Source organism: Geotrypetes seraphini, chromosome 3 (genome assembly GCF_902459505.1).
Source record: "Geotrypetes seraphini chromosome 3, aGeoSer1.1, whole genome shotgun sequence".
Taxonomy (NCBI): Eukaryota; Metazoa; Chordata; class Amphibia; order Gymnophiona; family Dermophiidae; genus Geotrypetes; species Geotrypetes seraphini.
The window spans coordinates 248,628,363-248,654,926 of record NC_047086.1 but is presented as its reverse complement, the minus strand read 5'-3'; the positions used below and the strand labels follow the sequence as shown (position 1 = coordinate 248,654,926).

At 44.0% G+C, this 26,564-nt stretch overlaps 1 protein-coding gene across 3 annotated transcripts in view; it reads right to left on the bottom strand.

The window, feature by feature from the left end:
- The window catches only part of SHPRH (SNF2 histone linker PHD RING helicase), a 299,247-nt gene that overhangs the window by 69,673 nt on the left and 203,010 nt on the right, over positions 1–26,564 (bottom strand). For all 3 annotated transcript variants that reach the window (XM_033937312.1, XM_033937311.1, XM_033937310.1), the window contains 3 exons: positions 19,467–19,529; positions 18,690–18,915; positions 10,501–10,644 (listed from right to left, as the gene is read on the bottom strand). In XM_033937312.1, coding sequence (XP_033793203.1) covers positions 10,501–10,644; positions 18,690–18,915; positions 19,467–19,529 — 433 coding nt within the window. The remainder of the gene's footprint in view (positions 1–10,500; positions 10,645–18,689; positions 18,916–19,466; positions 19,530–26,564) is intronic.

Sequence of the window (26,564 nt, the reverse complement as noted above, 5' to 3'; positions counted from 1 at the left end):
TCATTACAGTACAGAAACAGTACTCGCTACTATCTTAGATTTTCTTCATAATCTACTTATTAGGGGCTCTAATGCCCTTATTATATAATTTGATCTAAGTAGCACATTTGACTTGGTTGATCACACTAAGATATTGGATTATTTAGATACACTTGGGATACGGAAGAAGGTTTATGTGTGATTTCATGGATTTTATCTTTTCGTACTTACAAAGTAAGGATGAATAATGGTTGTTCTCATGAGTGGCAAAACCCTTATGGTGTGCTCCTCTGTTGTTCAATGTTTACCTTTCATCTCTGGGTACCAAATTAGATAATCTTGATATAAAGTTATTTAGTTATGCAGATGATATTACCATCATTATACCATGTTCTTCTTCTGTTGCTAATATTAAACATATGGTTGAGGAAGTTTTTGATTTGATTGAGAGATGGATGGCTGAATTTAGACTTAAGCTCAATTCTGAAAAAACAAAATTATTTTTTGCTTCATCTCGTCAGAATAACTTTGAGACCTCTATCTTGTTAAAGACGGTGCAATATCCGATTAATCCAACTGTTAATATTTGTGAGGTTACTATTGATCAAAACCTATGTATAATCAAGTATTTCTGGTAGTTCATAAAGGTTTTCATATTCTCTGGAAACTGCATACTCTTAGGGCATACTTCAATTTGACAGCCTTTAAATTGTTGATACGATCTTTGGTATTGAATCATTTGGACTACTGCAATATAGTCTACTTGGCTGGATCTAAGAAAATTCTCTCAAGACTGAAAGTTATTCAAAACACTGCAGTAAGACCAATTTATGGCTTGAAAAAGTATGATCACATATCCCATTTTTATCGCAAACTGCATTGGCTTCCAGTGAAGGCACGGGTTATCTTTACATTGGGCTGTATGTATTACAAAGTTTTAGCTAGCGATGCTCCTTCTTACTTGATTGAATTATTTTGCTTTTCTGCTCAAAAATTCTCTCGAAGCTCTAGTCTAAAACTCTTCTGATTTTCTCATCAACAAAAGGTTATAAACTAAAAAGATATCACGACTGTATGCTTTCATACCAGGTTGCAATCTGGGATAAGGAATTTAAACCTTTACTATTGACGTCTATCTTATTTACATTTTAGGAGACAGTTGAAGACTTAACTTATTTTCTAAGTTCATGGGCTTCTAGACTCCTAACTATTTCTAATTATGTATTCCTAGCTAATCTTTTGTAAATCACATAGAACTTAAAGGTGATGCAGTCTAGAAAGGAGAAATTAGGTTCTTACCTGCTAATTTACTTTCTTTTAGCTTCTCCAGACCAGTAGAGGTTAATCTTTACAAATGGGTATATATCCAATCATGACCAGCAGGTGGAGACTGAAAACAAAACTGTGGGACAGTATATAATATACTCCCTTCTCTATTTACCTCAGTCTGCCGAATAGCCAAGCAGAACTAAGAACTGGAAAACAGAAAGAAAACAATACTCCGAACAGGAGTAACAACTAACATACCCAAATGCTGTTGGAAAATGCAGAGGAGAAATACCCGAAGGAAAATGTCCCCACAGCTCGCCAGCTAAGCCAGCCGAGCCACAGCCGCTGTTCTTTAATTCTCCCTGGCCCTAGAAAAATACTAGAACCCGCAGCAAAAAACAAAAATTGCCCGCGAAACAGCCCCAGCAACACAACAATAACAACAACAGACAGGGTGGGGACCTCTACTGGTCTGGAGAAGCTAAAAGAAAGTAAATTAGCAGGTAAGAACCTAATTTCTCCTTCTTTAGCACTCTCCAGACCAGTAGAGGTTAATCTTTACAAATGGGACGTACCAAAGCAGTCCCTCTCACGGGCGGGACCCCCGCAGGGCCGATACCAGAACACGCTCACCGAACACCGCGTCCCAAAACGCCTGAACATCTACCTGATAATGTCTAACAAAGGAATGCAAGGAGGACCAAACCGCAGCCTTACAAATATCCACTGGAGGCACGAGCGACGACTCAGCCCAAGAAGCTGCCTGACCCCGAGTGGAATGAGCCTTGAGAAACTCCGGAACAGGCTTCTGTCTCAGAAGATAAGCGGAAGCAATCGTCTCCTTGATCCAGCGCGCAATAGTAACCTTAGAAGCGCCAGCCCCCCGACGAGGACCCGCCAGAAGGACAAAGAGATGATCGGATTTCCGGATTTCCCGGGTCCGCTGCACATAAGAGCGTAGGACCCGACCGACATCCAACTTGGAGCCCTCCCGACTACCCAAGACCGGGAGGACCACCGATTGATTGACATGAAAAGGAGAAACTACTTTCGGCAGAAAGGAAGGAACAGGCCGCAAGACAACCCGCTCCCTAGAAAACTCCAAGAAGGGAGCCCTACAAGAGAAAGCCTGTAGCTCAGAAACACGCTTAGCGGAAGTAATGGCCACCAAAAAGACTGCCTTCAGAGTAAGGTCCTTCAAAGAACAGCCATCCAACGGCTCGAAAGACGGGCACACCAAAACAGAGAGAACCAGATTGAGATCCCAAGAGGGAACAGAGGGCCATAGGGGAGGCCTGAGCAACTTGGCCGCCCGCAAAAAGCGAATCACATCAGGAATGGCCGACAAACGTTGACCTGTCACCAACTCTCGAAAAGCCGACAGGGCCGCAAGTTGAACCCGGAGAGAAGACCAAGCCAGGCCTCTATCCAGGCCATCCTGCAAGAACTCTAGAATGGTAGGCAGGGAAGCGCGAAAAGAGACCACTCCCAGTGCCTGGCACCACCCCTCAAAGAGACGCCAAACCCGCACATAAGCCCGAGAGGTAGAAAGCCTCCGGGACCCCAAGAGCGTAGAGATCACCTTATCTGAATATCCCTTCTTACTAAGGCGACCCCTTTCAAGAGCCAAGCCGTAAGACAGAAGAGAGACGGGTCGAACATGGGAATGGGACCCTGCGTCAGAAGATCGTCCAAGAGAGGAAGAGGAAGAGGATCCGCCACCAGATGCCTCACCAGATCCGCATACCACGGACGTTGAGGCCAATCCGGAGCCACCAGAACCACCAGACCCGGATGGTGAACAATGCGAAGAAGTACTCTGCCCACTAATGGCCAAGGAGGGAACACATACAACAGCCCCTCCGTTGACCACGGTTGGACCAGAGCATCCAGACCCTCGGCAGACTGTCCCTGCGATGACTGAAGAAGCGGGGCACTTTGGCGTTGCCACTCGTGGCCATAAGGTCCATCAGGGGCTGCCCCCAAGCCTGCACTATCAACTGAAATGCCACGGAGCCGAGACACCACTCTCCTGGACCCAAGAAGTGACGACAGAGGAAGTCCGCCTGAACATTTTCTACCCCGGCTATGTGAGAGGCCGAGAGGTCCAGAAGATGGAACTCCGCCCAAAGCATGAGCCGAGCCGCCTCCTGCGCCACCTGAGTGCTCTTGGTGCCCCCCTGACGATTGACATAAGCCACCGCTGCGGCATTGTCCGACAGGACTCTGACTGACTTGCCCAACCAAAGGGAGCGGAAAGCTAACAGCGCCAGACGGACCGCTCTGGTCTCCAACACGTTGATCGACCAGGAGGCCCCCTCCGTGGACCAGGTGCCCTGAGCTGAGTGACCCAAACACTGAGCCCCCCAACCGAGGAGACTCGCATCCGTAAGGAGCACCGTCCACTGCGGGAGATCCAGACCCACCCCCTGAACCAGGTGAGGGGTCCGGAGCCACCAACGCAGACTGCAGCGTGCCACGCCTCACAGGGGGACAGGAACCTCCAAACCGTGCCTCTGGGGTGACCACCTCCGGAGCAGAGCATACTGAAGAGGACGCATGTGGGCCCGCGCCCACCTCACCACGTCCAGGGACGCCGCCATCGACCCCAAGACTTGGAGGAAATCTCGCGCCCGAGGACACCGGGACGCCAAAAGCAGGCGAATCTGAGATTGCAATTTGCTCATCCGGGCCCCTGGAAGGAAGAACAGAACCCCAAGGTACTCCAGACGCTGAGCCGGGACCAACCGACTCTTGGAAAGGTTGACCACCCAGCCCAGCGACCGGAGAAACTCCACCACCCGAGCCGTAACCCGGGAGCTCTCCTGCAACGACTTTGCCCGAATCAACCAGTCGTCCAGGTAGGGGTGCACCAGAATGCCCTCTGAGCGCAAGGCCGCCGCGACGACCACCATCACCTTGGTGAACGTCCGGGGAGCCGTGGCCAGACCAAAGGGAAGCGCACAGAACTGATAGTGCCGACCCAAGATCGCAAAGCGAAGGAAGCGCTGATGAGAGGCCCGAATGGGAACATGCAAGTAGGCCTCCGTCAGATCGAGAGAAGTGAGAAACTCCCCTGGCTGAACCGCCAGAATGACCGACCGCAGAGTTTCCATGCGAAAAGAGGGAATCTTGAGAGCCCTGTTGACCCCCTTCAAATCCAGGATGGGCCGAAAGGTCCCCTCCTTCTTGGGCACCACAAAGTAAATGGAGTACCTGCCGGTGCCCCACTCCGGAGGGGGCACTGGAACAACTGCCTTGAGATCTAGCAAGCGCTAAAGGGTCTGGCGAAAAGCCTGCGTCTTCCCAGGAGTCTGACATGGAGAGTCTAGGAAAAGGTCCGGCAGAGAGCGGGCGAACTCCAGGGCATAACCGTCCCGCACCACCTCCAGGACCCACTGATCGGACGTGATCTCGGCCCATTTGGGGAAAAAGTTGTGCAGCCGGGCCCCCACCGGAACCAAAGGGGGCGCCGGCAAGGAGTCATTTTGCAGGACGGGAAGCGGGGGAACCGGCGGAGGGATTCCCTGCCCCCCTTCGGGCCCCCCGAAAGGGCTGCATGCGCTGGAAGAACTGACCCCGGGAAAACCCTGGAGCCGGGAAAGAAGCAGCCCCACACCCAGGGCGATACTTGTGAAACTCCCGCAAACACCCCCGAGCAGTGCCACCCCGAGACGCAGGGCGGGCACGGTCCTCAGGCAGACGGGGCACCTTTGAGTCCGTCAGAGTCTGAAGCAACTTATCTAATTCCTCCCCAAACAAAAAAGACCCCCGGAAGGGAAATTTAGTAAGCTTAGCTTTGGACGCAGCATCCGCCGACCAAGCATGCAGCCACAAAATATGCCGCGCGGCCACGCCAAAGGCCATAGACTTAGCCGAGATCCGCACCAAGTCATAAAGAGCATCTGAGAGGAACGAGGCAGCCATCTCAATCTTCGCCACCTCCTGATCCACCAAAGACCAGTCATCAGACTCCCGATCCAGGACACGCTCAGTCCACCGAAACACGGCGCGAGCCACCAGCCCCCCACAAATAGCCGCCTGGACCCCAAAGGCAGAGACCTGAAATTTTGCTTAAGAATGTTCTCCAACTTGCGCTCCTCAGAGTCCCGCAAGGCAGAACCGCCCTCAACAGGCACGGTATGCCGCTTAGAAATCGCAGAGACCACCACGTCTACGACTGGCGATGTTAAAGTAACCCGATCCCCCTCTGGGATGGGATACAAACGAGCCATGACGCGCGCCAAATGAAACGGCACCTCCGGCGTTTTCCACTGTTCCAGTACAATATCCCGAATATCCTGATGCATGGGAAAAGAGCGGGAAACGGTACGGATCCCCCGAAACAGAGGGTCCCCCACACGCGGAGTCTCCGGCGGCGCATCCTCAAAACGCAACACCGAAGAAACCTGTTGAATCAGGTCCGGTAGCTCATCTCTCTGAAAAAGGCGCATCACGGACGCTTCTTCGCCGGAGGACGGGAAACCCGACAACCCGCCGCCAGCGGCCGTCCCCTCGAGAGGGTCCTGGAAATCCTCAAAAGGGTCCAGGTCCTCATCCAAACCGACACGCTCCTCAGACCATAAATCCTCGTCCCAAGACACCCGTGGACGCTTGGACAAGGGAGGAGGAGGAGGGGACGCCACAACAGACGAGAGAGACAAAGCCGCAGGGAGCGCGGAGGAAACCCCACTCCCCGAAATCCCCTGGGCGCATCCGGGACCCCCAGCCGCCTGAAAATAGGCTCTGCACAAAGAAAAAAAGAAATCAGGGGAAAACCCCCCCCGAGGGTCCCAAGGGACTCCCTGCCACAGCAGGGGTCCCAGCAGAAACCTGCCCCTGTTTTTCCAATACAGGGGGAAGGTCACCTGAGGTGGAAGACAAAATGGAGGGGCCAGACTGTGAAAATGGCGACTTTCCCGCCAAAAATGCTCCCTCCATAGCCTGTAGCAGCTGAGAAGGCTGAACAGTCCCAGCCACTAAAACAGGCAAGTCGGCATCAGCTGTCAAAAAATCAGCTGAGAGGGAATCCTTCGGGGAATCCCTCCGTGGGCGGTTTGGGAAGACCGGGCTTCCCCACTGCTCCCAGCCGACTCGCGAGGCACCATCGGCGGGGAGCTCTGGGCGCCTGCAGCCGCTGCCGACGGAGCTCCACCACCTCACCGGCCCAAACTACCGAGTTCAGTCCGGCCGCGAGTTGTCCCGAATTGTGTCCCACTCCCCCGGAGAAGGGCACAATTGCTCCATACGCGACCTAGCTAGAAACAAAGTGCCAGTTAGATGAAAAAATACTGTAAAAAACAGTATACTGACAGGGAAGCAACCCTGCAGACCGGCACTACCTCAGGATTTTTTTTTTTTTTTTTACAGAACAGACTCCACAGGCTCTCGAAGCAATATGCCTTGCTTGATTTAGGGGGCAAGGCTTACTGCTGAGGCTCCTCTAAAAAAATGTGGGGAGGTGGAGGAAGTGGGGGAGGGACCCCGCTTGAGACTCACCGGGTTTGACACCCCCGAGGTCGGACGGACCCCCAAACAGGGCCCGCCCAAGCTCTGTCCGGCCAAAAACAGGGACTAGAAACCCCCTAAACAAATTCCAACAGCCCTACCAAGGGAGATGGGTACAGATCACTCAACACCTGCTGGAGACTGAAAGAAGACTGAGGTAAATAGAGAAGGGAGTATATTATATACTGTCCCACAGTTTTGTTTTCAGTCTCCACCTGCTGGTCATGATTGGATATATATCCATTTGTAAAGATTAACCTCTACTGGTCTGGAGAGTGCTAAAGAATGGATTTTATGTTATGTTATTTCACCAGTCCTATTTTTGATTTCCCCAATCAGACTTGGTTTACGCATTTTATAGACCAATATATGGCTAGTCTTACAAGTGTCTGATTCAGACTCTCAAGACATAAATGGGCCCTCTGTAAATTATGTTACACCTAAGAAGAATCCAAATGTTTGTGTTAGATCTCACGGTTTGCAATTTAATACAAGAGGGACCTTTTAGCTTCTCTTTGCCTCTTCGTTCCAGCAGCCTTCCTAAGAAAGAAACCTCTAGAGACTGCCTTAAGGGCATCCTATACAATCTGAAAGAAGAGTCCAGAGTTCAAATTATTCTTTAAGTAATTATTTATATTTCTTCACCACATTATCATCTTTAAGAAGGCTATTGTTCAGAGTCCAACATTTATCCCTTATCTCCCCCTGAAGATCCAGAATTTCTACAGTACAAGGAGCATGGTCAGAAAATAATAGATCCAATGAGTATGTCTCAACTCTCCCTGCAGAGAAACACCTAAAGAAAAGGTAGTCAAGACGAGAATACTGTGAATGAGGAGGAGAATAAAAAATATAAATCTCTCCAAGCAACATGGGCTTCCCTCCAAATATCAAACAGACTTTTTCTGTCCTAATGTTATGTGGTTATCTATCTGGTTATAGGACTTAATATTGCCAATAACCAGCTAGGTTGTGGTTCTGCCATGAATCCATCCTCAGAAAGCCCACAAACTAGATGGGGATATTCAGCAGCAGTATCCAGTATGCCATTGTTATTTTTTTTATATATCATTCATGATTTGTAGTTGGATTGTTTCATGTTCTAGTTAATATCTGTATATTTTCTTTATTTATCATATAAAATTAATAAAAATATTTGAACTAAAAAAAACTCGTTATAGTTACTATAACTATTTAAAAAAATGCTGCTGAATATCCCCAGATAGCCTTACACAAGCAATTTAAATGGCCAGGAACCTCTTCCAACTGTTTAAATCACTTTGAATATCTCCTGCTATGAATTTGAGAAGAATTAATAATCTCATTGGCATCTCCTGATAAAAAGACAAGGTCCAATAAGTATCTTGTTTGTGGATAGCCTGGATGAAGAGAAAAGGAAAGGAAAGGACAGCTCTATCAGCTCTTCCAGCTCTAAATAAAGGAGGAAGACCAACATCTTGGATCTTAACATAAAAATATCTGGTCACCTTACACCAAACATGTACAAAATCTAGTACTATATTGCAATTAGTTTAATTTTTAGATTATCCAGACATCTCACATGTTGTAATTTGTGTATTTTAGTTAACCTGAAAATTGGAATAGTTAATATTCTTTGAAAACTGGATTTAGATACTGTGCTTTAACCACTAGATCATCATCTATCCCTAAAAATATATTTGGGAAGAACAGTGTATAAGAAATTTACTATGTAGACTGTCTAATGATGATCAGAAAACAGCAATTCAATGCCTTACATAATCCACTGGTGTGGATCAATAACCTGATAACTAGAAAATGATCTTGGATGAGTTAGAGAATGTAACAATCACACAATATCTAGCTGGGAAAGCTGCCCCCCAAAAGCACTGTATTGCACTACACTGATTTGTAGATGCAAAAGCTTTTTAATCTCTCATCTAGGAAGCACAAAAGGAGTGTCTTCTGCAAAGTTCTCCTTAAAATATTTATAGACCTTATTTATCCTCTTTGGGTTGCTCTTGCAGGAGTGAGTGTGTGCAAGTGTTAGGAATTTTTTTTGTGTGTATGAAGTATTTTGGTTGGGATTGTCTTTTCTTGATCCCTTGCAACAAGACAAACAAAAAGGGAATAGTAACTATTTTCAGTTTCCATGCCTTTGTAATTTTATGCATTGTATTATGATAAAATCTCTATTTTTATTACATATTCTTATGCTGTGTGGCTCCCATTTTTTAGGAAGCTGACAAAAAAAAATCTAAATTTAAGATGTTATGCTATATTCCACGACTACCTACATAAGTTCTGTGCGGATTACAAAAGAGGAAATAACTTGTTGAATATTATAATCAGGAGATACAGAATTAATGAAAATAGAACAACATATGTAGATTCATGAAGGAGCTACAAAATTAACAGAACAATATATATATAAATTTGCCACAGACTACATTACTCTGTCTGAAATACATATTTTAAGAGTCATATGACAACAATTGATAGCTTTTTATTGTTCTTATGGCTATTGGTAAGGAATTCCAAGATAAAATGGTTTGGTATGAAAAGGAAGAATTCAGTATCCTAATAATTGTTTTGTTTTTGACTGCAAGAGTGTCTAGTAATCTCTAATCACCTTATCTAGGAATGGCAAATTTATTAAAGGCGAAATTCTATAAACAACGCCTAAGCATGCCTACATTGTAGGTGCCGCTCTGCATGGATGTCAGTCAACTACTAGGCGCCACTTGTAGAATCACGCTTAGCGGCACCTAAGTAGACTTAAGCATTGCTAGGCACTGGTACATTAGGCCTTGTTTTAAAGGGCCTAATTACCGGGTCTAACTCAGATGCCTAAGTAAACCATGCCTATTCTCTGCCCCTAACCATGCCTACTTTTTAGGTAGGTGTTGGAGAGCGCCTCAATTTAGTCATCGCCAGATGTCCTAAGAGTTCCACGCAGAACTCTTAATTGGTAACTTTATTTATTTATTTTGATTGGCTGAAAACAAGCATGGTCAATTACCATGCCAATTTAAAAAAAAAAAACCAACAGTTGCACCTGGATTCTGAAGATAGGCATCCTTGATTAGGGCACGTAGCAGTGCTTAACACAGGCATCCTTTATAAAATCTGTAATGGTGGAATTTTCTGCTATTACATTTTTTAGAATGTTTAATTTAAAAAAATATTTAAATGTAAAAGTTTTCAATGTTATTTGAAAATATATCATATATGAAATATGTTGTGAGAATGTCATACACATTAGTCATAGGTGAAATAAATTTATTGTTTTCATTACTACAATTTCATTTCATTCTTCTACAGGATGGTACAGAAGGAAAAAGAGAGCCATAAAGTTTGCTAACCCAAGAATTTGGCAGGAACTCACTTCTACTTCTGCAAGGTGGACCCTTCCAAACATCAAACTGGCAAGCATGCATCTATAATCACATATCCAGACATTCCTTCATTGCCAAGAGCCACATTGCCCTGAGCTCCCTATACCCACTCTCCCAGAAAGAGATCAACTGTCAGAGTGAGGGAGATGTTATGGATCCAGTTTATAATATCAGTGGTGCAGCTGATGAAAGAAAGCCATACTATCCAAACCAAAAAGACCTGAATGACTTGATCAGAGATTTTGGCTCAAGCAGTGGAACTTGGATGAAAGTGTGTAAGTCACAGATCAGAGGAAGCGTCACCAGTGTGTACATTTTCTAAAAATACACAGAAAATTACAGCAATGTTGGACAGGCAGTTGCTCACCTCATGTGGTTCGATGATGTGTAGAACAGGAGGGTTAGGCTTTGGCTCATCAAGATGGCGCACCCTCAAGCGTTCTGTTGCCATAGCAAGTTCATCAATAGCTGACACGTGGTCCCGCAGTACCATCCAGTACTCATGAAGCAGCTGCAAGAAGTACAGCAAAGAGGGAAAGGAGAGGAATTGGGAAAGAAAGAGAACCCTTCAGCTCAGTACACATTTTTGAGGACATTATGCCTTACTAGAACTCCTTGCTTGAAATTTCAAAAACATAAGTCCTGAAGTTTAGGAGCATTAGCTGTAACCCAAATAGATTGTATAGATAATGCAGGACAGAAATCTGTTAAATAAACTATCAAGAAACAAATTTCTAAAAACTAACTGGTCAATATTCAGCCCATGGTGGTCACATTGTTTAAAATACTGACTGCTGTGAGCTGAACCGGTCCTTGATATTCAGTGCCAGGCCAAATCTGGCTATAGGCACGGGATAGCTGGGATGCATATGGCTACTGAACATTATCTAGACACAGTTGATAGTCAGTGGAAGTACATGGGTGTATCTTGGCAAGTTGGGAATGTTATTTCTGCTAGTTATTTCTGTACAATGGATCCCTATTACTTATTTTATTTTTATTTATTGCATACCGTTTGATCTACTTTATGTTTAAAGGGTACATTACATTTTTCATAAGCATAAACACAGTTATGTGGGTACCTGTACCGAATAACAGCTGTATCCGGAAAATTTCTGGATTCACCTCGACTCTCCCTCAGACTGCCCCAGCATAAACTGAAGAGTACTGCAGTGGTCACAGCAGGTATTCACTGGCACTTCAATTACTGCTCAGGAGTATCTGCTGCCCAGCTAAACAGTTCTGAAAACTGACCCTTAAATCAACACACACAAAAAAACTATTGTGATGAAAAAGTTGACTACTGTTCTAAACTTCTTGGTGTAGAAACATGTAATTGTCCCATTGTATAATACAAAGGCTTTCATCAAGTCTACAAGAGAAATGGCTCAGTCTGAAAGGAAGTTTGAAAATTACATTTTCGTTCCTTGAAAGGCAATGTCAGATTTATTAAAGGCCAGATGCTACACACAGCGTCTACATACAGCTCCACAATTTGGCTATTTCAACTTAATGTTTTCTTTTTTTGACTCAGTAGTTTTATTCTTCTCCTTCATACTTCCAGCTCAATCAGAAATAAGTCTGGGATCTGGTACCATAAGCTTCTTTTGCAACTATACAGGGATTTCTCCCGATCCCCCTCCTAACTTTCTTAGTCTAATCTGCAAACTAATCTGGATGTACTGTCATTAGTAATAAAAGGTTCTTCACTGAATTTTTTACAGTAGTAGAGTTAGACAGCAGAAATATCCAGGTACATTGCAAACTTTGTCCGCCAGCTTCTAAGCAGACTTACAGCTGTGCAACTAATACCACAGGAAATCTTAAGAAGCACCTACAAAACGTCCACCTGACTGTGCATGATAAACTGCCATCGTTGAAGAGATCAATCAGCAAGCTGTTCTTCATCAGATGCATCAGAATCCCTGCCAAAGAAACATCAAAGTTTGGCTGCTTCATGGAGCAGTAACAGGGGCATCAATTTCAATAATTCATTCAGTTGATCACTGGTCTTCAATCAGGCAAAACTGTATTGACTTACAAGGCTTTTACTGGATATGTTGCAGACCAGTATTGTAAGATGACAGATGACCTTCAGAATAAGCTGTCACTTATGACTGAAGTCTGCTCAACAGCTGACATATGGACCTCCCACAACAGAAGCTTTTTGGAGTTACAGTACACTGGATCGAGACCAGCACACTGGAATGAAAGTCTGCAGCATTGACACCTTCACGTTTTTGAGGACGACATACTTTCAATCTGATTGCATCCATACTCGAGAAGGTCCACTCCAAATTTCATATCACTGACAAAGTTCTCTGCACAGTTACTAACAACGGATCAAATTTTGTTGAGGCGTTTTATGGTTTAATTTTACTCAATATATTACCCTTCCTTAGGCAACAGAGTGGTTTATGCATTCAAGGTGTTCTTTGAGACAGAAACAACGGTTGTAGAATCAACACAAGTTGTGCCCTCACAAATCAACAACAGGGAGGTGCCCTTCACAAACACTGCAGATATCCTAGACAACCAAACAGATGCAAAAGCAACAGAATATGCACTTTCATCTCACCATTTTTGTAGTATCCACACAATTAACTGTGTCTGATTCAGAAGGGGCCAATGAAGAGGCAAATTACAAGTTAATCCATAGAACCTTGGCAAAATGCAGTGCCCTCTGGAATAAGTACAGTAAAAGTCCACAGGCAGCTGAAACAGTGTATGAAACTTTGGAAAACAGACTTACTGTACTAAATGTTACTAGATGGAATTCATTCTATTATACTGTTGGCAAAGTGTATTCTATTGTGGAGAAGAAGTCTGAGACTGTGCTCAATGACATCTGTGAGAAACTTTCCCTAACAGCTTTCCACTCAAAACGAAACTTGAGGGTGAAATACTCACGTGGATTAAAAACTGGTTGGCAGATAGGAAACAGAGAGTGGGGTAAATGGACAATACTCGGACTGGAAAAGTATAACGAGTGGAGTGCCACAGGGTTCGGTGCTTGGGCTTGTGCTCTTCAACATATTTATAAACGACCTGGAAATTGGTATGAGTGAGGTGATTAAATTTGCAGATGATACAAAGTTATTCAGAGTAGTGAAGACACAGAAGGATTGCTAAGACCTGCAACGTGACGTAAACATGCTTGAGAAATGGGCTGCGACATGGAAAATGAGGTTTAAGGTGGATAAGTGTAAAGTGATGCATGTCAGTAACAAAAATCTTATACACAAATACAGGATGTTCAGTGCAGTACTCGTAGAGACCCCCCAGGAAAGAGACTTGGGAGTACTGGTAGACAAGTCAATGAAGCCGTTCGCGCAATGCGCGGCAGTGGCAAAAGGGGCAAACAGAATGCTAGGAATGATTAAGAAGGGGATCACAAACAGATTGGAGAAGGTTATCATGCTGCTGTATCGGGCCATAGTACGCCCCCACCTGGAATACTGCGTCCAGCACTGGTCGCTGTACATGAAGAAGGACATAGTACTACTCGAAAGGGTCCAGAGAAGAGCATCTAAAATAGTTAAGGAGCTGGAGGAGTTGACATACAGTGAGAGATTAGAGAAACTGGGCCTCTTCTCCGTTGAAAAGAGGAGACTGAGAGGGGATATGATTGAAATATTCAAGATAATGAAGGAAATAGACTTAGTAAATAAAGACAGGTTGTTTACCCTCTCCAAGGTAAAGAGAACGAGAGGGCACTCTCTAAAGTTAAAAGGGGATAGATTCCAGACAATGAACACTCCTGTACTAGATGACCCTCACAATGACCACCCCCCTCCAATCTGTAAAGACTGGCATCTGTTGTGAGGATCACCCAAGACTCTATGTGGAGTGGGAGACCTCTAGATAATGACTCCAACTGAAGCCTAAACTGTAGACACTGGCCTGCCTCCACCGTTCAGACTGTGACTGTAGAAATAATAATAATAATTGTATTTCTTATATACCACTATACCATAAGTTCAAAGCGATTTACAACAAGTTACATACAATGAGAATAAGAGATGTTTACAACAAATTACATACAATGAGTGTATGTGATGTAAGGGGAACAGAAAAAGTACTTTCTGGGATACAAATTGCAAATGGAAGAGAACCAAGATGGTTTGAATCAAAAGGAAGTATCTAGTCAGAGATTGGGGTGCAGGGGAAAACAATTTGGGTGGAATACCTTTACAAATGGGAAGAAGGATGAGTTAATCTAAAATCAAGAGAATTGGGGATTGGGATGAGGATAGCTGAGGGGGATTGGGCAAGAATTGGGTCCCTGTGAGGTGATCAATGTGCTAGCAGTGTGCTCTGTAGGAGACCCAAGTGGGCCCTTGCCTATAGAATCACATCAACGGTCACTACCATGGATCCTAGTACCTGCAGGTAATGCCATGCAGAAGGAGTCGACCTTGCCAAGATTCTCATAATCTCATGTCTGAGCTTCAGTTTGCATGGCTCCAAGAGAAAAACTCCACTCTACTGTTTTGAACAGAACACCCAAATACTCCAGACTTTGGTTTGGCTCCAAATGGCTCTTTTTGAAATTTATAATGTACTTCAGATCGTGCAGGAGCTGGACTACCTGAGATACCGCTCGACGACATTCCATTGTGTCTGGTGCTCTGATCAAGCAATCACACAAGTACGGATGAACCTGTATAATTGCTTTGCGTAGATGTGCTGCTGCCACTACCATTACCTTGATGAAGATAGCCAAATCGAACGGTAGCACACAGAACTGAAAATGGCTCTCTAACACAAGGAACCTGAGAAACCTACTGTGATCTGGAAAGATGGGGATATGCAAGTAAGCCTCAGTCAAATCCAGTGAGGCTAAAAATTCACTAGGAGTTACTGAGGCGATCCAGAAACTGGGAACCTTCAAATGCTGCATTGATTGCCTTGAGATACAGAATTAGTCTCCAGTCTTCTGAGTCTTTCTTGGGCACGATGAAGTATATAGCATATCTCCCTGAGTCTGAATATGCATCTAGCACTGGCTCTATGGCTCCAATTTGTAACAGCCTTTGTACAGTTGTGCTAACCTTGACCGCTTTCTCCGGTCTTCCTGCCAGAGAATTTAGAAAAATGTCCCTGAGGAACTGACAGAATTCAAGTTTGCATCCTTCTCAAATGATGTTCAGCACTCATTGGTCTGAAGAAATCTGCACCTGAGTCTCACAAATCAGGTGAAGATCTGGTTTTGCTAGTACTTGATCTTTAACGAATATTTGTCTTGCGCGGATTTTTCTCGCCTCTGGTGAGAGCGAATGTACTTCCACATTTCTTCATTTACAGGTATGTTTATATTTCCGGTTTGTACACGCGCATGCGGACCGTGTTTGTTAGTGTCGCTCCCTTTGCGCTGAGTTGTCTTGCGCTCACCTGCCGGCGCTGAATTGTCTTGCGCTGAGTTGTCTTGCACTGAGTTGTCTTGCGCTCACCTGCTGGCACTGAGTTGTCTTGCGCTGAGTTGTCTTGCGCTCACCTGCTGGCGCTGAGTTGTCTTGCGCTGAGTTGTCTTGCGCTCACCTAACGGCGCTCAGTTGTCTTGCGCTCAGTTGTCTTGCGCTCAGTTGTCCCGCTCGTGCACATTATGGAAAATAATTTGTGCTCAATTGTCTTGCGCTCAAATGTCTTACGCCAGGTTGTCTTCGTGCTCACTTGTCTTCACGCTTACTTGTCTTGCGCTCAGTTTTCTCGCGCTCAGTTGTCCGCGCGCAATTGTCTATGAACCCTGGTCTAGGGCTAGCACCGACCCTTAGTCGCCTGCCTTAAACTGAGATCCAGAATCCTCCAAGGAGGATGCATGATGGGAGAGCAACAGAATGGCACCCGACCTTAAATTGTGCTGGTCCTTTTCTGACTGGATCTCCAGTTCCTGTAGCTCTAACGGCTACCGACAAGGCCTTGCTCTAAGGAGGAAAACTCCTCTGATCATTGACCAGCTGGCTCACAGACAGAGCTGAAAATCCTTTATACTTCTGGTAAGCTGCACACATCAAAAACCTGACCTGTAAACTCTGGGGACCTCTGATGGTCTACCACGTCTCCTTTCAGGGTCAGAGGCATATGCGTAGATGCGCTTCTCTGGCAACGAAGAGTCATGTTTTAGAGGCTCTAACAGGGCTTTACAACCCAGATCACAAGCTTTCTGCCCCTCCTGACCCATGGAGAACTAAAGGGAGCTAAGCTCATGGTCCCCGCCCCCTCACATGCCCCAGGGCATGCAGGACAAGGACGTGCCACAGCTACCCATCTAGCGCAAAGCTGGCATGATAAGGGCTCTAAGCCACCGGAGTCCATAATAATTGATTTCCACCAAAAACAAGGCAAATTGAGGCATAAGATGGCTTTTAAAATAAAATCAGGACATCCAAGATGGCCACCGTGGCAGCATTTTAGTGCCAGGAAAGGGCCGGTGGGAAGAAAACTAAAAGTGAAAAATCAATCAGAAGAGGATTTTGGAGATGGGGAACCCTTGGGATACCCTCAGAAATCTTAAATTTTTCCTAAATCAGACTCACCTTGAGCTGTACTCATAGAACTGCCATATGCTGTGTCTGCATCAGCTTCTCACTGCTGCTGGAAATGGAGAAGGAATTTCTGCCTCAGACAAGCAAGGATGGCTCCAGTGGCTTGTTTCTTCGGGCTGCCTTTTATTCAGGTTCAAAAACCTGAAACCCTTGACCTTTCACGTTCCCACATGATTCTTGGGAAGGGGGGGGGGGTGAAGGAGGGGAATGCAGCCGACCTTCATCAAGCCTCCCAGCCAATCTTGGATTCAAATTAGCCTGTGCTCAACTGCCTGACTTGCAGGAGTGAGCACCGCTCCTAGGGAACCTAACCCCAAGCTCCCAAGTATTAAGAGCGGCCAGACAGGTACTCTTTTAAAATTGTGGCCCTCCTGGCTGCAGATCCTGACCCTACTCCCAGGCAGAGCTGTCCCAGGAGTACTGGAAACCTCCTAGCACAGGGAAGCATCAAAAAGATTGAATTAAAAACCCAAAAATAAAAAATCTATTTCAGAGCAGATGAAAAGACATCTTCCCAACTCGCTTGCAGAGTTAAAACTGCTTAACCTCATCTGTAAGGAATTGTATACTGTTTGCACAGGAAGTACAGTTAACTATCTGAATAGGCACCATTTATATTGCAAATAAATAAATAAGCCAGAATTACAGAACCATATTTACGTAGTGAATAAATCAATCTTGTTGCTATATTTTGCACAACTTGCAGCTTTGCAATAGTAGATACAATACATCCTGTAAGCACTATATTGTCGTAGTCTACTCGACATCATAGTTTATACTAGTGCTGCCTGATTCAGAAAAACATTTTTCAATTCGATTCACCTGTTTTTCAATTCACTTCACTTTTCCCGCCCAATCAAGGGTTTTTTTTTCCAAACATCCTGTAACCCTTTCACCTCCTCCCCTCCCCTTTGCCTTCTCCAACCCTATGCCGGTACTGTGGTATAAACAAAACAAACAATAAAAGACTTTTCTTCTCTCTGTTAGGTCCTAGCTCTTGCTCGATGTAAGATACACATTTCAAACCTGAAATATTGTAATTACAAAACAGAAAATAAAATTATTTTTTTTACCTTTTGTTGTCTGGTCATTTTATTATTCAAATCATGTTGGTCCTAGGCTCTGGTTTCTGTTTGTCTTCTATTAACTTGTTCACCAGAGTATCCTGACCATTTGACGTTTTCTTCTTTTTCCATGCTTATCTCTGTACCTTCTCTTCCACTACCATATCCCACATTTCTGTTTCTTTCCCACTGTCAAACCTCTCTATTCCCCTCTTAGCAGCATCTCTCCCTTCTTCACCTCCATTATCATGTGCAACATTTCTTTCTCTCTCCCATGAATCATATCTCTCTGCGCCCTCCACCCTATGTCAACATTTCTCCCTCTCTCTTCTCCATGCATGTCTCGCTCCCCTCCACCATATGCAGGATATCATCCCTTTCTACCTCTTTGTTGCATCTCTCCCTTGCTCTCCTCTACCTCATGTCCAACAATTCTTCCTCTTTCCCCCATGTGCAGAAGCTTTCCATCCCTCCCTCCCATCCCCGAGCAGCACCTCCCAAATGACTCCCCCTCCCCCCACCATGAGATCTGACATACTTTCGGGCCTCCCAAAGCAGCAGCAGCAGCAGTGGCTGGCTGGCAGTGGCAGCACTGTGAACAGGAGGCTTGCAGGTGTAGCAGAGGGAAGGCCCTGGTGGGGCAGGCCGCGAGCAGCCTATTCAGAGTGCTGTCTCTATCTCCTGGCCACCGCCACTGCTGCTAGTGTTTTAGGGGGCCCGGAGGTATGTTAGGTCTCACAGTGGCAGGGGGAAGAGGGAGGGGGGTTGTGTGCCGATTTGTTTGGTGAACAAATCGATTCACCAAAGTGAATTGGTGAATTGATTCGAATCAGCAAAGTGAACAGCACTAGTTTATACTAAAAGTCAGAAAGCTCATTGCTCAAAATATTTGTGGATAGACCTTAATTTTTTAAGAAGGTAAAATGATAGAACATATGCTCACTAACCTTATACTCCTTTTTCCAGGCATCAAAAAGTTCCAGGAAGTTGTTGCCTTCTTCAATCACAGTGCTATCCATTCGGTGGGTCTTGGCAAAAGAGAGTATAGCTTTTAAGGAGCGCTCTGTCTCACTGGCTGCCCAAAGCCCACGACCAGTGGTAGGCAAACGATCATCCACCAAACCATCCTCATCTTCAATCATCTCTTCAAAGATAGCAGTTTGACCTTTAACACTACAAGATTGCCAGAACAAGAAATAACATTAATTTCTCAAACTGATTGGCTTTGTTTTATAACATACTTCAAATTAGCAAAATAATGATCAGCATTATACTGGTTGCCAATTTCTTTCTTTTTTTTTTAATTACTTACTGGATTTCAATAATTAACAAGCACAAAACTTGGTAATACAAAGCAAATATTTGCAATAAAAATATAGACTCCCCCCTCCCCATACAATAGAAAACTGTAGTGCTACATAGTCTACTATTAAAGAAAGACCACATGTTAAACCTGAAGCTAGTTTTATTATAAATGGTAAAAAAGGAGAATGCCTCCTCCCAAACACACAAAAGTTCTGAAGTTAACTGACCTCAAATTATAATTAAACTAGACCAAAGTCCCCCTTTACAGTCTTCCCCCATGAGTTATCACAGGCTTCCTCATGAGACATCACAGGTAGCGATAATGTTTTCACATTGGGCATAAACTTAAGTTGGTCAGGGCCAGAGAAAACATATTTAATAGATAATTAAGACAGGGAAACCACAGAACAAGTACTTACGTGTGAGAAAACAGCTTTGATTCATACTCTGTGAACAGCTCATCAGCTTTGCAGAACACGCAGCTGCAAACAAAGTTTTTAGATTTTTTTGTATTTATTTATTTAGAAGACACTTTGTTCAGACATCATACAAGACCACTGTGCATAAGAAAAGACTTTTACAAAGACAAGTGGTTGTGAACAAATGGCACTAACTTAAAACAAGAGACTTGAAATCGTACATCCAACCTAATCTTCCACTCAAGCTTAGAGAGCAGAGTTGGAGTGGGGAAGCAGGAATCCTGCTGTTTCTTCTGCAGCTGAAGCCAGATGAAAGGAATAGGTTGTAGATATGAGAGTGAGAAACTAGGTGAAGGTGAAGGGGGTTGGAACATGAGAGAAAGAGAGATAGAGAGAGACTGGGTGAAGGCTTGGGGAGGGGGGTACATGAAAGAAAGTAAAAGACTGACAGAATTGCTAGCTCATCAGGAGCAGAGAGATCACTTTAGCAAGCAGAAGCAGACAAATATCTCATTAATTTGGCTAAAACCATGAATGAGATACACAGAAATAGCTAACAATATCCTCTTCTAATGTAAAATATGTAAAGAAACATAGAAACATGATGGCAGATAAAGGCAAAATGGCCCATCCAGTCTGCCCATCCGCAGTAACCATTATCTCTTCCTATCTCTAAGAGATCCCACATGCCTATCCCATGCCTTCTTGAATTCAGACATAGTTTCTGTCTCCATCACTTCTTCCAGGATACTGTTCCAAGCACCTACCGCCCTTTTTATAAAAAAAAGTATTTCCTTAGATTACTCCTGAGCCTATCACTTGTTAATTTCATCCTATGCCCTCTCATTCCAGAGCTTCCTTTCAAATGAAAGACTCAACTCATACACATTTACGCTACGTAGGAATTTAAATGACTCTATTATATCGCCCCTCTTCCGCCTTTCCTCCAAAGTATACAGATTGAGATCTTTAAGACTGTCCCCATATGCCTTATGATGACGAAAACACACCATTTTAGTAGCCTTCCTCTGGACCGACTCCATCATTTTTATATCTTTTTGAAGGTGTGGTCTCCAAAATTAAACACAATATTCTAAATGAAGTCTCATCAATACCTCCTTTTTCCTACTGGCCATAACTCTCCCTATGCAACCTAGCATCTTCTAGCTTTCGCCGTCACCTTTTCAACCTGTTTGGCCACCTTAAGATCATTACATATAATCACACCCAAGTCCCACTCTTCTATCATGCACATAAGTTCTTCACTCCCTAAACTGTACTGTTCTTTCAGGTTTTTGCATTCTCTAGCATTAAATTTTAGCTGCCAAATTTCAGACCATTCTTCAAGCTTCGCTAGGTTTTTCTTCATGTTATTCATACCATCCGGTGTGTCTACTCTATTGCAGATTTTGGTATCATTCGCAAAGAGGCATATCTTACCTGACAGCCCTTCAGCAATATTGCTTATAAAAATGTTAAAAAGAATAGGCCCAACAACACAACCTTGAGGCACACCACTGGTAACATCTCTTTCCTCAGAGTGATCTCCATTGACCACTACCCTCTGTCGCCTTCCATAACATAAGAATAGCCTTACTGGGTCAGACAAATGGTCCATCTAGCCCAGTATTCTGACTTCTTGGAGGCCAATCCAAGTCACAAGTACCTGGCAAAAACCCAAATAGTAGTAGCATTCCATGCTACCATCCCATGTCTGTCTCAATAGCAGACTATGGACTTTTCCTCCAGGAACTTGTCTAAACCATTTTTAAAACCAGCTACATTAATTGCTGGTACCACATCCTCTGGCAATGGATTCCAGAGCTTAACTATTCTCTGAGTAAAAAAATATTTCCTCCTACTGGTTTCAAAATATTACTCTGCAACTTCTTTGAGTGTCCCCTAGTCTTTGTAAATCTTGATGCAGTAAAAAAAAAAAAAAAAATCAACCAACTTGTACCTGTTCTACACCATTCAGGATTTTGTAAACTTCAATCATATCTCCCCTCAGACGTCTCTTTTTCAAGCTGAAGAGCCCTAACCTCTTTAGTCTTTCCTCATACGAGAGGAGTTCCATCCTCTTTATCATCTTGGTCATTTTTCTTTGAACCTTTTCTAGTGCCACTATATTTTTTTAGATAAGAAGACCAGAACTGAATGCAATACTCAAGGTGAGCAATACAGAGGCATTATAACATTCATACTCAAGGTGAGGTAGCACCATCTCGCGGGCTCTCAGTTTATTTATTAGATGCCTCTGTGGAACACTGTCAAAGGCTTTGCTAAAATCTAAATACACATCAGCGCACACCCTCTACTCGATTCTCTGGTCACCCGGTCAAAGAAATTGATCAGATTTGTCTGACAAGACCTACCTCTAGTGAATCCATGTTACCGCAGGACCTGTAATCCACCAGATTCCAGAAACTTCATCATTCTCTATTTTAAAAGTGTTTCAATTTGCTTACCATAGAATTTAGACTTGCCGGCCTGTAATTCCCTACTTCTTCCTTACTTTCACTTTTATGAAAAGGGACCACATCCACCCTTCTCCAGTCCTCCGGTACCACTCCTGACTATAAAGAAGCATTGAAAAAATCAGTCAGTGGAGCCACCAGAACTTGCCTAAATTTCTTCAGCACCCTTAGATGTACACTCTTCGGTCCCATAGCTTTGCCTACCTTTAATTTAGCTAGCTCCTCATGAACACAATCCTCTGAAAATCGATCAGGGTCTACCACTCCTCCATCCTTATTCGTGTTTGTCTTTTATGGTCCCACTGCCGGCGCTTCAGCCGTGAATACAGAACAGAAATATTTGTTAAGCAACTAAGCCTTTTCTTTATCAGCTTCTACATATTTCTTCCCTTCGAGTCTCACAATGCCACTTTTGCACTTCTTCCTATCACTGATATATCTAAAAAATGTTGTGTTTCCCCATTTTACCATGTCAGCTATTTTTTCTTCCATTTGCATCTTTGCTTTCTTGGCTACTTGACTAGTATCTCTTAACGTTTCCAGATATTTTTGCCTGTCTTCCTCTTTCTGCAATCTTTTTGTAGCTTATGAAAGCTAACCTCTTATTTCTTATCTTCTCGGCTTCTACTTTTGAGAACCAAAGTGGCACTCTTTTCCTCTTACTTTTACTTACTTGCCTCACAAAAAGGTCTGTTGCCCTTAAAATAACTCCTTTCAGTTTTGCCCACTGCATTTCCACTTCTTCTGGATGTTCCCATCCAAATAATTCCTTGACATAATTCCCTATCTGAACAAAGTTAGGTTTTTTTAAAAGAGTCTAGAACCTTTACTTTTGAATGAGCCCTCTCTATACCTGTCTTAATATTAAACTGTATCATGATGTGATCACTGGATGCCAGATGATCACCCACTGTAACATTAAAAGCTTATATGTGTGCCAAAATTTGTAGTACTATGCATAATAAATGTTATAGTTTTTGGTTTGTTTCATTTTTCTGCTTTGCATAATTACACATAGTAAATTTGTTTTTATTTTATTTAAGAATTGGTAAGGTTAATAGTATTGTGAAATTGTCGGTGTGTTGTGTTAGTTTTGGAATGTCAGAGTCTGCATAATTTTATGAATGCTATTCTGTAACCCACATAGATTTTTAGATATGCGGGATACAAATGTGTTAATTAAAATAAAAATAAATAAAATAATGTGCAATTCAAATATCCTTATTTGTGTTATGACCCTCCAAATGTAACAACACATAAAATATGGTCCTTGATGGATAAAGGTTGGCCTGCACTAGACCTTCTTTTCTCTACTATTTTCAAAGATATGATGAATGCAAGAAGACCAAGAGGGGAATTTTCGATAGGACATCTAAGGCTATGTTTCGATGTTTTGAGAAAAACATCCAGAAAGCCAGTAGAGAAAATGTCTATCTTTTTTTTTAGAATGACCTATGCAGACATATTGGTCCTTAGTACATCTATCTTTTTTGGCCATTCTCAAATATGAAGATGTCCACATGAAAAATGTACAAAAGCAAGCTTTTCAGACGTACCCAACTACCTTGTCTGAAAGGCTTGCCATCAGCTGATCGCAGCAAAGGAATCCTGATCAACTGAGCTGGTTTCCTGGCGTCCTGCCGGCTCAGCTAATCATGGATTGCCCTGCTAGGATTAGCTGAACCGGCAGGGAGAATGTGATTCCTTTCTCCCTCCCTCACACCCAGTGATCCCCCCCAGCCCCCTCCGCAGAGTGCTGCTGCTTTCGGAGCTTTCTACACCTCTCCCCAACATCCCCTGACAGTACTGGACATGAACTTTACATCCACCTACATCACCTTAACATCTCCCAACAGCACCTTGACATCACCGGACACCCCCTGATATCCTACCAACATCATGATTAGCTGAGCTGGTTCAGCTGATCGGGATTCCCCTGCCGCAATCAGCTGAGGGCAAGCCTACTGTGTTTTCCCTCTTTGAGTAGTGGGAAGGGATCATGACCACTGGGGGTGTAAGGATGGAGGGGGGGGGTCATGCCTTATGCCCTCCAGTGGTTATCTTGTCAGTTTAGTCACCTTTGGAGTTCTTAGACCTGTTTTACCTTTGTCTAAGTCCGGCGTATAAGTTCCATCTAGGATGTCCTAGGAAAGCTTTGATTATTGCTTCAGGATGTCCAGGTTTAAGCCCGCCCATAACACACCTCCCAAAATGTCCCTTTGAGTGCTTTTTTATTTTTTAAACTTATCGAGATCTCTTTCCTGAGATCTCCCTTTTTTTTCTCCCCTACCTTCTGTTTTTGCCCTAATTGTTTCTTTTCTATCCAATTTTGTAGTTCTCCCTTCCTATCTTTTTGTTCAAGTATGTCAATATGTCAATTTTTTGTTCTTAAATGTGTTGGTTATTGTGAAGCTACCCGCTAATTTTAACTGTAAACCGCCTAGAAACTACGTTTAGGCGATTTATAAAATTTTACATAAACTTGTAAGTGCTGCTGAAGGTCCGGAAGTTGGTTTTGATTATTGGCACTCGAATGTCCCTGCTATTAGGACGTCCAAGTGCCGACTTGGGCTGGTTTTTGGGCGTTTCAAAGTTTTGATTATGAGCCTCCAAATGTGATAGACTTATCAGACCCACTAAGACTCCTCCATTATGCTCTTGGAACAGCAAAGTATTTGTTATGGAGAAATTAGGTTCTTACCTGCTAATTTTCTTTCTGTTAGCTTCTCTAGACTGGTACAGTTCTTTACTGATGGGTAATATCTCACTGTGACCAGCAAATGGAGACTGAGACCAAAACTTTGGTTGTAGTATATTAGCTTAGGATCCCCCATCTAACCCAGTCTGCTGAATAGCAAAGCAGAACTAAGAAAAAATGAACTGGTAAACAGTAATAACACTCCAGACAGGAGAGTAAAACAACAAACACATAGTAATGCTGTTGGAAAATGCATAGAACTAAAAACCTGCAGTGAAAATGTCACCACAGCTCACCAGCTATGCCAGCTAAGCTATAGTAGCTGTTCTTTTATCTCCCCGGCCCTAGAAAAATACTAGAACTCTCAGAAAGCACAGTTACTTACCATAACATGTGTTATCCAGGGACAGTAGGCAGATATTTTCACACATGGGTGACGTCACTGATGGAGCCCCGGTACAGACACTTGAAAAGTGAATCACAACTTTAAGTTTTAGAAAGTTCACAATCAGCCTGTACTGCGCATGTGCGAGTGCCTTACTGCCCAATGTAGGCGCACAGTCCCTCAGTTAAGATAAGCCAGCTAAGAAGCCAATCAGGGGAGGTGGGCGGGTTGTGAGAATATCTGCCTGCTGTCCCTGGATAACCCCTCTTATGATAAATAACTGTGCTTTATCCCAGGACAAGCAGGCAGCATATTCTCACACATGGGTGACCTCCAAGCTAACTAGAATGGGATGGTGGGATAGTTGGCCTTTAAGACTCCAGACAATAATGTGAGATGATCCAATTTGTGAAATTCCTGGGTCCACTGAAAAATAAGAGTGAAGGACCCGGCAGACATCCAATTTGCGCAACTGCTTCTGTTCCGAAGACCCCTTCCAACTACCCAACACTGGAAGGACCACTGAGTGATTGACATGAAAAGGCGAGACCACTTTTGGCAGAAAATAAGGGACAGGCCACAGTACAGCCCACTTCCTAGAGAACTCCAGGAAAAGAGACCTACAAGAGAAAACCTGCAGCTCAGAAACATGCCTCGCAAAAGTAATAGCCACCAAATAAGAGTAAGGTTCTTCAATGAGCAGGCACTCAAAGGCTCAAAAGGTGGGCACACCAGCCCATACAAGACCAGATTAAGATCCCAAGATGGCCGAACGGGGAGCTTGAGCAATGTAGCTGCCTCAAGAACTGAACCACATCAGGAATGGCTGACCCCATAACAAACCATGAAAGGCAGACAAAGCCGCAAGCTAAACCCTGAGAGAAGACCAAGCCAAGCCCCTGTCCAGGCCATCATGAAGGACTCTAAGATGTTAGGCACAGAAGCACGAAAAGAGATCACTCCACGCACAGGACACCACTCCTCAAAAAGACACCAAACACGCACACAAGCCTGAGAAAAGGAAATCACTTTATCTGAATAACTTTTCTTACCTAGGTGTGCCCTTTCAAGAGCCAAGCAATAAGACAAAAGGGACCCAGATCGAACATTGGAATGGGACCCTGAGTCAGAAGATCGGTTGAGAAAGGCCGTGGCAGAAGATCCGCTACCAGATGACAAACCAGATATGTGTACCATGGACACCTAGGCCAGTCCGGGGTCACCAGGATCATGAGGCTGGGATGCCGAACAATGCGAAGAAGAACTCTACCCACTAACGGCCATGGAGGAAACATGTACAGAAGACCCTCCCTTGACCATGGCTGAACCAGAGCATCCAGCCCCTCGACCTGACAAGCTCTGCGACGACTGAAGAAGCAGGGTGTTTTGGCATAGACACTTGTGGCCATCAGGTCCATGAGGGGCTGATCCCAAGCTTGCACTATTAGCTGGAAGGCCACAGGACTCAAACAACATTCTCCATGATTGAGCACATGATGGCTGAGAAAGTCCGCCTGAACAATTTCGACACCCGCTAT